Raw genomic sequence first — 13746 nt, forward strand, 5'->3', positions numbered from 1 at the left:
CTGCTGTGTCCAGGGAAAACAGATTTATTACATTCTTTCTAAGTAAGCAAGACTGCATTCAAGGAAACACCTGACTCCATCCTTCTAAGCTAGTACATCCGTAAGACCCTGAATTTTGGCTAATCACTCAGGTCAGAGTCATGGACAGCACAAAAAAGGCTGTCCTAACCAGGGATTCGGGTTTTCCATTTGCCACAGAAAAACACAGATTTTCTCATTTTAAGGAGAAAAATATGGGAAATGGCAGGTTTCCCCTTGCAGGCTGGCATAGTTAAGCCTGCAAGGGATTGGGTGGAGTGGAAGGAGGGCGATCAGGCAGGGGGTGCCACGTAGATGTGTGCACGCACGCATCCATGTGGCAGCCAGGCAGCATGAGAGCAGCTCCCTGCAGGTAAGTCTGGTGGGTAGGGGGAGTATTGAGGCCCCATAGTAAGGGAGAGAAGGAGTTGGGCAGGGATGCAGGCTCTGCCCAGCTGGGATGGTGCATGGGACCTGGAGTTTGGAGTCAGGGGCCAGGGTGGGAATGTGCAGGGCCCAGTTGGGAAGTGGGACAGAGTCATGGGCAGCTTGTCCAGAGGGTGGTGCGGGGGCTAGCTCCCTGCCACTGCATGCATTCACAGGGGGGCATGGGGGCACATGCCCCCCAGATTTGTGCACAGGTACACGCTGGCTCCTGTGGATTTGGGGCTCCCTGCCCATGCTTTGGGTGGGGAGAGGGGCATCAGCAGGGCTGGGAGGCTGTGGGTGGAGAGTGAGGGGCACTGGTGGGGCTGTGGAACTGTGGCTTGGGAGTGAGGGGCAATGGCATGGGCAGGACGCTGGCATATCAGGGCTGCTTAGTGCCACAAAGCAGTGGTAGGGGGAGAACTGCAACTAGACCTGTGTCCTGGTGAACAAAGGGGGCAGGGGGAGCACTGATTTTCTATTATAAAAACCCCAGAATCAAATGCCAAAAGTTAAAGGTACAGGCATGTCGCATCTTACACGGGGGTTACGTTCTAAAGGCAGCGCATAAAGGCGAAAATCGCGTATAGTGAAATCACATATTACCGTGCCAGCGGTGACTGCCTCTGCCTCCAAAACCTCCCGCCGCCGCCGCACAGCCCGAGCTGTGCAGCTGGGGGCAGCGGCGCAGCATGGGGTGGCGGTGGGGATGGCTGCGTGCTGCCCGGCCACTACCATGCCTGGTGGCCGGCCACACAGCTCTGGGCATGGCTCCATGGCGGGGGGGGGGGGGAGGCAGTCACCGCTGGCAGTGTGGTGGTGGTCAGGCCTCCAGGTAAGCGGCAGCGCCGCGTGCAGACTCAAGCCCTGCCCCCCTCTGCACCCGCCTATAGTTGAATTCACGCAAGTTAAATGCGCGTATGATGCAGTGTGCCTGTATTTAAAATTTAGTTTATTTTATTATAGTGATTGAGGCACTGGTAAGCTTCCAAATTGCTTTAAAATTGTAAATATATCACTAAAACATTGTGTTCAACTGATACGTTTCTATAGTGGCATTTCTTTTTAATTGTGGAAAAACACTGATTTTGGGTTTGTTAATCAGAGAACTTGTGTGTGTCATTTTAATCAGAGAATTTGCAATTTTTAAACAGAAAACCAGGATCCCTGGTCATAAATAATAGCTGAGAAGTTACTCCAAAGGCCATTTCTGTCCCCAGAGCAGCTACTTTGTGCTCTCTTCTTTCCTGCTTATGTGTTCTGTGTTGCATTTCACAGAGAGGGAAAAGAGACTTGAACTACATCTGCCTGGCCTGGGTTTATGCAGGATGTTATACAACAATACAGGTTTCCCTTGCCAAGCACTGGGGTTAGGTTCCTGGAAGTTCCCGTGGTTGGCAAAACCATGGTTGGCAAGACAAAAGGCTTATGGGGAAAATGGCAGGTGGCGGGCTGATGCGCAGCCACGAAAAACCATGGTTACTCAAAACTGTATACCATATATACCATAGTAGCCAAAATGGTATATAGAATATTAAGCGTGGATATTCAAAACTGTGGTTGGCGAGAGAACGTGTACGTATAAATAAGATGTTGCCACTTAAATACAGTCAAATTCTGCTCTTTCTTACTCTGATGTGAGTCTGGTTTAATTCCACGGACTGGAATTACTCCATAACTAAACAAATATAAAGCACAGTTTGGCGCACAGAGTAAACAGAAGATCTGAAGGGATAACATTGTTGTTTTTCTACTGTATTTGTTTTCCTTCTGTATTCCAGTGATGTCTTGTTTTTAGTACCTCGGGGTTATAAACGTCCAGATGACGCTATGACACTACATCGGTGCCAGGCTGATTTCTGTGCTGTCTGCAGCTGCAGGCAGACATTCAGACACCACACCATATGTCAGAACTGTACTACACCCAAGAAACAGCGTTAAGAGAACATGCAAAGTTAAACTCTTTAAAAGCTGGGGAATGCCAGGGTTAAGTGCGTGTTAAGGCTTGCTCACAAGGGGGTGGATTTATGACTCAGTCTTTCCAGGCACATACGAAGATGAAGGTCAAAAGTGTCCATTAATTTGGGTGCCCGATTTGAGCTAAAGAAGATCTGCCTATTGGATGGCTGCTCTAGAACTTCTCTCCTCCAACCATTCGACATCCTCTTGTAATTTCCAGCCTATATGTATTCATGGCTCATTTATACCCATTTGTTCTTGTGTCAACATTGTCTTTTAGCTTAAATAGCTCTTCTCCCTGCCTGGTGTTTACCCCGATGCATTTATAAAGAGCAATCACGTCCCCTCTCAGCTTTCATTTTGTAGGCTAAACAAGCCAAGCTCTTTTAGTGTCCTCTTCATTCCCTTGCTCATCCCAGCAGCTTTCTGTGCACCTGTTCCACTTTGAATTCATCTGTCTAGTACTCAGTCATCCAGATGAGGTCTTACCAATGCCTTGTACAATGACATTAATACTTCTCTCTCTCTCTGGTGGAAATATCTCGCCTGACATATTCTAGGATCTGCCTTTTTCACAGCTGCAGTATACTGGTGGCGCATCCTGATCCTGTACTTGACTAATGTATCCATGTCCTTCTCTTCTGTCATTTCCAACTGATGAGTTCCCAGAAGTTTTTGCTATTAGTCCTCAAGGGTATGACCTGGCACTTTTTACAGTTATGACTCCAGTCCTCCCAGCCATCCCCCACCTCACCTGTGATACTCTGATTTTCCTTTGTATCAGCAATGCCTCTCCATTTTGTGCACACTCCAAATTTCATTAGCACATTCCAGCTTTTCATGCCAGGAGTATTAATGAAACTATTAATTAAGATCACTTGCAAGACTAGCCCTGTTTGAAACTCCATGACTATCATTCCTCCCAGCCTGACAGTTCACCTTTCCACATAACCCCATAGTCTTTTCCCCTTTAACTAGCCCCTTACGTGCTTTACAGTTTTAGTATTAATTCTTTACTTTAACTAATGTTTTCCCACATGGCACTATCACAGACATTTTACTTGAAGTCCAGATAGGTAGGACTATCACATTTTCTTTGTCAAAGAAAGAAAGATACTGAGATAGTCTAGCACAGTCTATCTACCTTGCTAAACCCATGCTATATACTTCATTTCATTTTAAATTTACTGCCATGGTCTTTAGTTTCTCTTTTCTTCAAAATTTGTTTTAGAGCTTTGCACAATGCAGAGGTCAGACTAATATGTCAGAAGAAACAGAGATCATTTATTTTCCCTTTTCTTAATCCTAGGGTTTCTGTTGCTCTCTTAGAGCAATGGTAATTGGGAAGTGAGACAGTTTTGTCAGGGAGACTCTGGGCGTGTGTAGACAAAATGGGGGCTCTAAATTGAAGCAATGGATTTTTAAAAACACGGCTTCAATTTAGGGAGAAGTAAGCCCCCGTGTTGTGTACACCTGCCTCTCCAGGGGTGGAGAGGGGAGGGTGAGCTGCCAGCGGGCAGAGGGGTCCCTGGGCTGTGGGGGGGGCTGGTGCTTCCCTCCACTGCAGCAGTGCCCTCCCCCTCCCCGTCCCTCCTCCCCCGTGGCACCCACCTGCAGGCACCCATCTCAGGTGGTCCCAGGGGGCACTGCAGCTGTGGAGGGAAGGACCAGTTCCCCACACAGCTTATGCAGGCAGGCACGCTGGCTCCGGGGGGAGATGCGGGGGTGGAAAGAAAAAAGATCAGGCTCGCCGCTTTTTTTTTTTCCCTTCGGTGGAGCCTGCGTTCATGGGCTGCTGCCAGGCTGCCTGCACGGGCTGCCTCCATAGTCCTTGAGCTGCACAGAGCCCGATGCTTCGCTCTGTGGCTGTAGGGCAGCAAACTAAAACTCCTTGGTGTTTTAGTTTGCTGCACCCTAAAGTCAGTTAAAGTGCATTATGTTGCTTAATGTGCTACAGCAGCTGGAATTAACGTGCAATACGCCACCGACGCATGCAAACACCAACACCATTAAAGCAGCGCAAAAACTTTTAGCCCATTTGAAAGTGTTACGCACACATGCCCCTCATTTCGTCTACACATGCCCTCAGAGACCTGCTGGTAATGGAGAGATGAGGAGACCCAAGAAGCTTGTTTTCTGTTCACAGCTCTGGAGGGATCTCCTGCTAGCAGGCACGGACTCTCCAGTCAGTTGTCTCAAGCAAGACCCCTTTGCCCCAACCCCTCTTCTCCATCCTGTCCTTGACCTAGTCAGTGGTCTGTTCAGCGGCCCTTGGTCCTACTCCCTTTCTGCTCGCATAGCAAGTCCTAGTCTTCACTCTTCAGACTTCTCCAGTAAGGCATAGTTTCAGCCATCTGAATTCACGCTCTCTGCCCATTCCTAACATCCTTACACAACCCGTCCCATTCCCTCCTCCACCATCCTGACTCTTCAGCTGCTCGCTCTCTCTCTCTTCCCCAGGCTGCCTTTCAGTACCCTGCTACCTTGCCTATGTTTCTTTTCCTGACTAGTTCCTAATCCTCTCCCACAGCTTCCACTTCCAGAGTTAACTCTCCTTCTGGTCTCTCCTGGATCCTCATTAGACATGTCCCCTCCCCCTTTTCACCATTTTTCTCCATCTCAGTCTTCTTGTTTATCCTGCCCCAATCTCCCCAACAGCTTCCTCTTCCAGTCATAGTATTTCTTGCCCCTTTCATTTTCCAAGCCTCCTTTTCCCTTCCTGGCTCTCTGTCCAAGTGTCTTCATCAATCCACACCCAATCTCCCTTCTACCCTGGTCAACTTGCCTCCCAGCTTCCCCCCAGTCCCATATGCAGGTCTGCCTCTCTTTTCCTCTCCATGTAAATCAAGCAGCTTTCCCCTCCAGGCTGCCTGGGCTCAGCAGATGGTCACTGAGGTCAGAGAAAAGCTTATTTCCCTGCTCTCAGTTTGGGTGCCTGTATCTGAATCCCAGCACAGCAATGAGCAACCTAGAGCTACAGTTTGCACGGAAGTCCTGCTCAGTCCCAGCATGTTCAGCTCACCATGGAGAGGCTCTTCAGGGGATATTGCTGCTGAAACCCAAGAAAACTGCTAAAACCTACGAAAACTCTAGCAAGCTGTGATTTTTCAGAGGCATATCATTTGGCCAGATTCATGCAGATTTTCATAGGGATGGCAAAAGACATGTCTGTGCTGAATTTCAAGTCCCCTTTGTCCAGCGCTCACTCATGGCAGAGAGTGCTGGAACTTTTCAAATAAGTCACTAGATGATGTACACCATTGAGTTTCTCATGTATTTTCCATTCATGCCGTTCTAGGCATCAGGCAGATTGTTTTGTCTGAAATTCCACCCTCCCTTTCCCCCCCACAAAATGTTTGTTTTTAAGCCGAATGGAAAATTTAAGTCCAAAATATTAAAGGCTGGCAAAGTTGCAAGCAACTGGAAACATTGGTTTATAATGGGAAATGTCTGCTAGCATTACAATGGGCTTTGCTATCAGCCCAGCCTGTTACAGGACCTGGAATGTGCCTTCTATGTGTCTGCGAGCTAACGTGTACATTTATAGTGCTGTGATTGATTTTTGATACTATAATCCTGGAGCACTATAGCAAAATCCAAGAGGCTTTGACTAAATAAACGAACCATTTGCAGACGGCAGACACCCCTATGCCTGTCTGACTATCTACTTGTTTGATAGTCTAGAAAGTGCTGTCAGCAAGAGATTTAATATGAATGAGCTCTAACTGTTTTACATCTAAGTGGCAGGCTGATGCCAAGTACAAGGCAGTTAATAAATGAGCTAAAGCAGGAAAATGAAATCTAATACTGCATTTCAGTAATTTTCTGGCACGCTAGATAATTCGCAGCTTTCTATTGATTTTTTTCATTTTGGTAGGGGGGTTAATTTCTTGTTCAAATTGCAGATAATCAGCTCTTCTGTTTTAAAAGCCATGCTGGTGCTAGTAGCAACATATCTAACATGAAAAAAAAGATGCGTCTAGCATGGAATAACATTCCGTAAACTTAAGTTGATTCAGGAAAGTAATTATATATATATTCCCTCCTTATTCGGGACAATAGTTACATTTGTACTTAAGGTTTTAGTATATATAGAGATAGAATGTATTGGTTTATGGTCCAGTCTTAGTGCTTGGAGACCTTTTTCCAGGTCCTAAAGGAACATGTACAGTTCCCATCAAAGTGTCTGAAGCCCTTGCTGTTCAGTAGATAATAGACCTTAATATCACATCATCCCCACTTGCACTCTTGCTTCCCCCCTCCCCCACCCCAATCTAGTTCAATGGTATCTTGATTTTAGTAGCCCCTATCATGACAAATGAAAAAAAGTCAGAAAGCCTATTTCATGGCCCAACCAGCCAGCATTTGAATCCTGATTATAATAATAGCATAAAACATGTATTTCTAGAAGCTGCGGGCTGCCACAGGACATCAGCTCCAGTAGCATTAATGAAAAACTCAGTACATTCCTCAATATATTTTCCTTGGCATTAATCAAAAACTCAATACATTCCTCAATATATTTTCAGTACTAACCCCAAGCCTTAGAGTGTCCAGACTTAAGGACCTGTGTAATTCAAGTCCTTGGCTGTAAGAAAGTAAGAATGTAAATGAGATAGGCAGTAATAATGCTAGGTACAGGAATATTCAAAGTACTGAGGGCAAAGACACTACCGCATCAGCTACAAGAAATATGCTAAACAAACATATGCATAATTAATATAGCAATAAATAATTAATGTATATGCATACTTAATTCTTCACTCTGCCACATGGGCACTCAGCAACAGCAGCATCTTGCCACTGCTATCTAGTAACTCCCATGCCTGAAGGTAAAGCATATGACTAACCCAAGCATCCATGTGGTCTCCCTTGATGTGCCTACCCAGCAGAGTGAAGGTGTGATCGTAGCACATGGAGGTAGGCTGCTGCTAGCTGCATTTGAGCTTCAGATAACAGCAGTGAAGACAGGGCAGCAGAGGGCTTAAGCATGGGATCCCTCCTCTAGGAGCCCTAGCAACCTTCTCTGCATGCTAACCTATATTGTCACGTTTTCACTGTTGTCACCTGAGCTAACTAGATTATAGCAAGGCCAGGTCTGCTTGCCCTCTCTGGGACTGAACTTTTCTTTTTCTGTGTGGACACACTCATTGACTGCAGTGGTACTACCGCAGTTGGATACAAGCTTAAGGACCCTTCCTGAACTGAGGAACAAGAAGCAGTGCTTTGAGTTTTGAGTAGTGTGCCCCATTTTTATACAGCACTATATTCACCTGTTATATATTTAAGTCGTGTGTGTGTGTACACTTACGTATTTACATCTCATTAAAAATCATTGTAACTTGGGCTTTTGAGTCACTCAAGCATTTTTGAGAACTTGACCCATGATGTTTTGCAGGCCAAAGAAAGACAGTCTTTGGCCTAGGGTCTGATTCTGCATTACCTAGGTAAGCAGTTCAGTTGTAGTTATTTGGGGCTGTAGGAGAGAATAAGAATTACTAGCGGAAAAGGTGGCAGATTCAGGTCCTGGAGCTTTAATTTGTGGGGGCTCAGCTTCCTCATTTCTTACTGATTTTAGTAGAAGGTGAGGGTGCACTAACCACTCTAGGACCTGGTTTCAAAGAAGTGAGACTGCATGGAGATGAATAAGAGTGGAAGTATGATACGGTTTACAAGAAAGTATCAGCTAATGTCTCCCTATAAAACTTGTTCTCTATCAACTTGCAACTAGGTTTTCATGCTCTGCACTCTACTCAGTACATTAGTAGCATTTTAAATAGTGTTTTGACTGAAAAGAAAATGCACTATTGTGATGAGCACCTTGTAAATGCATAAAAGGCAGGATTTTCTCTGCTCAGTTTTCTTACCTCTGTTCTGTATCTGATGGCCAGGCAAGAAAAATTATGGCAGGACCTGAAACATGCATTTTAGTACTGTCAAATTAGCGTTGGTACCCTTCCCAACTTCATATCCGTTATTCTGACTGCTTGGTACGTTTAGCCTTTTCTCAGAGAAATATAGTGTTGGCAAGCCTGTCAACTGACTTCATATTTTTTGACTGGTCCAAGATTACAGCAATTTTACACACAAAAAAAAACCCTCCTTTTTTTTTTGTAGTTTTCTTGACAGAAATATGATGTTTATTGGTTTTTGACACATTTCTTAATGGAAAATATGTGCTTTTTCTGTGCATTATTTGGATCTATTGGCAATTTTTGACTGATATTTGACTGGTCAATTGACTGAACTTTATTTGACCAGTCAAATACCCAACCCTAGGGAAATATCAACTTTAGGCATTAGTACAACTTCATAGGTCATTTTTGAACCACTAAACAAGGCCTATCAAATGGTTTCTAGCACTGTGGGCAGGAGAGTGTAAACCTGCTCTTGTCTTTCCTGATTAGTGTTACCCAACTGTCAGAGTAATCTTGGGCCTCTGTTACCAAATTTCCTGTTTGCTACAGTGAAGTCCATCTTGTTTGGAGAGGTGGTTCTTCACAGTGCCTAGCATTACCGATTATTATGCAGTTGGCACTAATCAAAGAGATGGAGCGGTAGTTACCACAGGTTCTTTTGGGGTTTAGATCCTACTGAGATCAAAGCGGTGTGATTTGATCTCCGAGTGATTACATCTTTTCAAGATGTATTAAAAGCCCTAGTCAAAGTAGGGATGAGGATTTCACTAAATTATTATTTAAGTTAGAGTTTTTTGATGTACTGAAAACATCTAAGTAGCAGCCTCCAGCCTGATGTTCTGCTGACAGATCAGATCTTTAAATGAACAAGTCAGATTGAAATACTACAGTTTGAGAGAGAAAAATGTTAGACTGAGAAATGCTTCTAGATTCTCTGTTGGCCACAAGTTATTTCTACAAAAAAATCAGCTGTCCTTACAAATGCAGTTCAATAAAGATTATAGGGAAATGTCATTCAACACAAGCCATCTTTATTTGATTATATTCCACAGAAAATGCAAGGAAAATTCTAAATGTAAGTCTTTAAGAATAGGCACTTGTATAGTGCATTACACATAGGATCCTATTGGGTTTTTCCCCCTAAAATCTATGAAAACTAATTCTGCTGTAACTGTTAAATAGTCACTTCACTATTCAAGCAAGCTATTCTTTGGTTGAAACTGGAACTAGGATCAAGCTTCAGAGGTTTCCAAACTTCACCTCATGTCCTTGGGGCCTCTTTAGCTAAAATCTAGTAGCCATTTGTGTGCAGTAACATTAGGCAGCAATCGAATTCTAAAAATGAATCATAATATATATGTTTGAAACTACTTAGAGAAATCCTAACCCTGATCCCATGAAGCCGAGTGGTAAAGCTGACTTCCAGCAAAGCAGAATCCAAACCACAGTGTAATTACGCAGCTAAAAGATTGTTAGCGACCTGTCTACATTTCAACCTGTGGATGCCCACTGGAACCCGTTGTGTCCATCTAGTGCATAGTCCATCTAGTCAGTGCCCGGTCACCACCAATCTATCTGGCAAGGATCAAACTGATGCTGTTTTCCTTCTTAGATGCTACAAGCTGCTACCAAATGATCTGCTCCCTTCTTCACCATGCTACCATCTTCTAAGCTACATCCATGCCCCATGGTTACTTGACTTGCATTTGTTGATCTCCAAGATGGTTGTTGATGAAATGATTATGCTGTTTTTCCCCACAGCTCGGGAGCCTTTGTAGGCTGGTTTCCAATTTAATAATGTATACCTTGATGCTCCGTTTAGGGCCCTCGTGTTTATCGCTCATGGCGCTGGGGAACACTGCGGCCGCTATGATGACTTGGCCCAGATGCTGACAGGACTTAACTTGTTTGTATTTGCACATGACCATGGTGAGTATCATCAAAGCAACAGCATGTGACTTGTGGCAAAGTGGGGCCCGAGTAAGGTGAATGTGGTTAGCACTGTTCAGCGGTCAAGACAAATCAAGATGTTCATTATCTGTCAGTATAAAAGGGAAAGATGTCTGCCAGTTCCTGTTCTCACTGATACTGGTGTAATCCCGAAGCAAACTCCACTGGAATGCCTGTACTCCCAGTGGAACAAAAGCAGGGTTGTTACCTTGGGTTTACTTGGCCAAAATCAAGAACAAAATCTGAACCTTGCCCCCCACCCCGGTCCCCATATTCATTGATATGTAAACTATACCATGATGCGCAGCAACCCCTGGATTCAGCCTTCCCATCTGAACACACTGAAATTTAGGAAATTTAAGAACCAGCCCAGATCTATTTGGCTTTCAAGAAAAAAAAGCAAAACTCAGAGACAAGACAGCCAGTTCTCCTTCATGAGAAGTGTGATTGTGACTCCGGTTGGCTTGCGCACTGGTTTCTAAGGGCAGAGATTCACATCTTTGGTTTCTCTTGAGAGGGAGTCTGTTACTTGGCTCAAATGCCTTGTTTTAAAAAAAGCTGCAGTTATCTGAAGAGTTTCTAAGACACTACGTACAGGCTTGGCTTTAACAAAGAATAAACAGGCAGGTGGCCAGGACAGCGGTACCTTTGCTGATAGTTCGGGACTTCTCACTTATTTTAGATCAGTGTAACTCCATTCATTTCAGCTGTCTTCCTTCAAATTTATACCTGGGTAACTGATAGACTGATCAGTCTTCATGTATACAGTGGCCTCAATGGGAGGTGTTTCCATTCATTTCTGTGTTCTTGCAAGGCATAAAGTTCATGAGAAAGGTCATATAGTACAGCACAGGACCAGCTACTTAATGCCAGGCTGTCTCAGTAGCAACCTTAGCTTGCTGTTGTTATTCTCCAGAAGAGCGTTGCAGGTTATTAGTACATCCTAGCAAACCTAAGTGACGTGTTTGAACACAAAAGCTCCCAAAAAGCTAGAAGCTGTGGGATTTAGTGGGGCTGTTGTTGCTTTTCTGTACCTGCCATCATTTCTACCTTAGGTCTTTACCCTCCTTAAATGAAAACTTTTAACAAGTTTTAAATATCATATTTTTTAAAATAATATTTAAAAGGAACAGACATGGAAACAGCAACAAGGCAGCACTTTATAGTGTAAATTTGATTGGGAAAGAATGCCATATCTGTAGACAAAAATGAGCTTTTGAAGTGAAGGCGTGTGTCGGGATTGTTGTGCTGCATAAAGAGATGTGCTTTTGCTCTGTGCTGCTTTGTATCTTCGTTAGACACAGAGAACTATGAATTTCCTTTTATTTCTGCCTCAAGTAACAGCCGCCAAATTAGAGCATTGTTATTGTGTTTGCAAATGGTAACAATAATCGGCTCTTTTGTGAATGTACTCTTGGGGATATTCTTAGTGTATCATGAGACTGTTTTACCTGGTAAAAATTTGCCTGTATTAGAACTATTTCCATGAACTAGTGAAAAGCTCATGCCATGAAAACTCTTTTTTCTAAATTATGTCTGCCAAAAAACAGCAGTGTAACACTGTTTTGGTATCCACTGAGCCCCTGATAAACTACAAGGGGACTGATGAAGGAAAGATGCCAAGTTCCTTTATGATATAAAAAATCTCTCTCTTCTCATGGTCCCAGCCTCTACTTTTTGTGACTATTTTTATACAGTCAACTTGTTTGTTATGGCTGGTAACATTATCCTACTGTTTCAGGTTTATCCAGAGCTTCACTACATGGGGCAGAGTTAAGGTTGTTTGGATAACCTTGCTACACATTTCCATATGTTGACATTTCTTTGAAGTTTAACCTTGACTCTGAATTGCTTGACTTGATGCACATATCATTTTGATCACTGCAACATTCTTACAAGGTTCTTAGTCTTACACTGTTGATTTGTGCTCTCAAGCTGCTTTCCCCGTTTATGAAGGAGACAAGACTTTTGCCCAAGTCTGGGACAGTGTGATCTTCAGTATCATTTCAAAAGTGGAAACCCATTGGTTTTTGTGCAATTGTGACAACTATGAGAGAAAGAGAGAGAGAGAGAGAATATCTTTATACCGGTTACCCCAAGGGGTCTTGGATTTATTGGCAAGACTTTCCACCGTCCACCTTCAGAAGGAATTTGTAGAGGATATCCAGACAAGTTCTGGTGTTTCATGTTTTCTATAACCATGGGAGATGGCTGTCTCTAGCTGCCTCTAGGATGCAAGATCCTTAGGGATCCATGAAACTAAAAGAAAATAAGAGGGAAGGACAGGAACCTGGGCTGCATTTTCTCCTGCAAAATACTTTCAGTTATTAAATTGCAGTGTCCCATCCATCCTCAACCCAATCCCTGTCCCATCATGTTTGTTGTGCGAGGCTTTTTATTTACTTTGATTGCATTACATGGCCAGAGCCCAGAAGGGCTGATAGTTCACCTTTGTATCGCGTAATAGCGGTTGCTGAAGTGTTTACCTTTTCGTAGCTGGCAATGACATTTTATATTTACTTCTCTCTTATCCTTTGGCAGTATGAGGGGCAGCATTTTGTGTTCCCTTTTATGTGGGAACCTTGCTGGTGCTCTTTATAGGTCGTGCAGGTGGCTTTCTTACGTGGGAGTTTGAAGGGAAGATGAAATCTGTGCTCCAGCTACATGGCAACTTGTAACCCTCCATTTGTTTAAGCATTATGCCAGTGTCCAAGCCCCCACGTGCCTCCTCTGTGTCCAGGTAGCTTCCTAAAAACCCTTCCTAGTGCACAGGGAGCACAGAATCCCCCTAGGCTGCTACCCACCTTGGAAACTTAAGGATCCAGCAAGCAAATTTTAGGGTCTAAAAGTACTTGTAACCTCGGATTAAAGTGAAAAGAAATGTATTGCTATTACAATTCAATCAGATGCTTTAGATTCCCCCAACCCTACTGCTGCTGTATGCATGTGTGTGTTTGTGTGGTGTCTGCTGTGGTGGGCTGGCATGTTGTCTGCCCGTGCCCCCCCCGAAGCACCCAACACAGCTGGTGTTCCCGGTTAATTCTCTCTCTAGATTCCCAATATAATGAAGTCATTACTTTAAAAGGGGAAGAAAACAGCTGGAGATGGAAAAATTCAAATATTTGGAATTTTTCAGTATGGTCACTCTTTTGTTGCTGCAACTGTTAAAAGACCATTGTTGGCGTGAACAGAAGGCTTTTATTTATTCATAGCTTCGGGAAGGCTTGATCTACACAGAAAGGTTAAAAAGGACTAAACTTGTACAAGCCAGGCAAAACATGACTAAGATGAATGTCAGCATTAACAAGAGCATGAATTAGATTTGGGTGGTTCTACAAGTGAGAAAGAACAAGCTCACACAAGAGAAAGGAGCAAAGGAAAACCTTTCTGGATAGCCACATTCCCTAATAAAAGGATCAGTCAAACTCCAGAAAAGCCTTCATCCTGGAAGTCAAGGCAGGAGTGATTCAGAGTT

General features: G+C 43.9%; 1 protein-coding gene across 5 annotated transcripts in view; it reads left to right on the forward strand.

Annotated features, from left to right (window-relative positions):
• MGLL (monoglyceride lipase) overlaps positions 1-13746 on the forward strand; it is an 82176-nt gene that overhangs the window by 18494 nt on the left and 49936 nt on the right. For all 5 annotated transcript variants that reach the window (XM_014516966.2, XM_025196825.1, XM_006017773.3 and 2 more), the window contains exon 3: positions 10144-10250. In XM_014516966.2, coding sequence (XP_014372452.2) covers positions 10144-10250 — 107 coding nt within the window. The remainder of the gene's footprint in view (positions 1-10143; positions 10251-13746) is intronic.

The sequence above is a fragment of the Alligator sinensis genome, unplaced genomic scaffold (genome assembly GCF_000455745.1).
Source record: "Alligator sinensis unplaced genomic scaffold, ASM45574v1 scaffold839_1, whole genome shotgun sequence".
NCBI lineage: Eukaryota > Metazoa > Chordata > Crocodylia > Alligatoridae > Alligator > Alligator sinensis.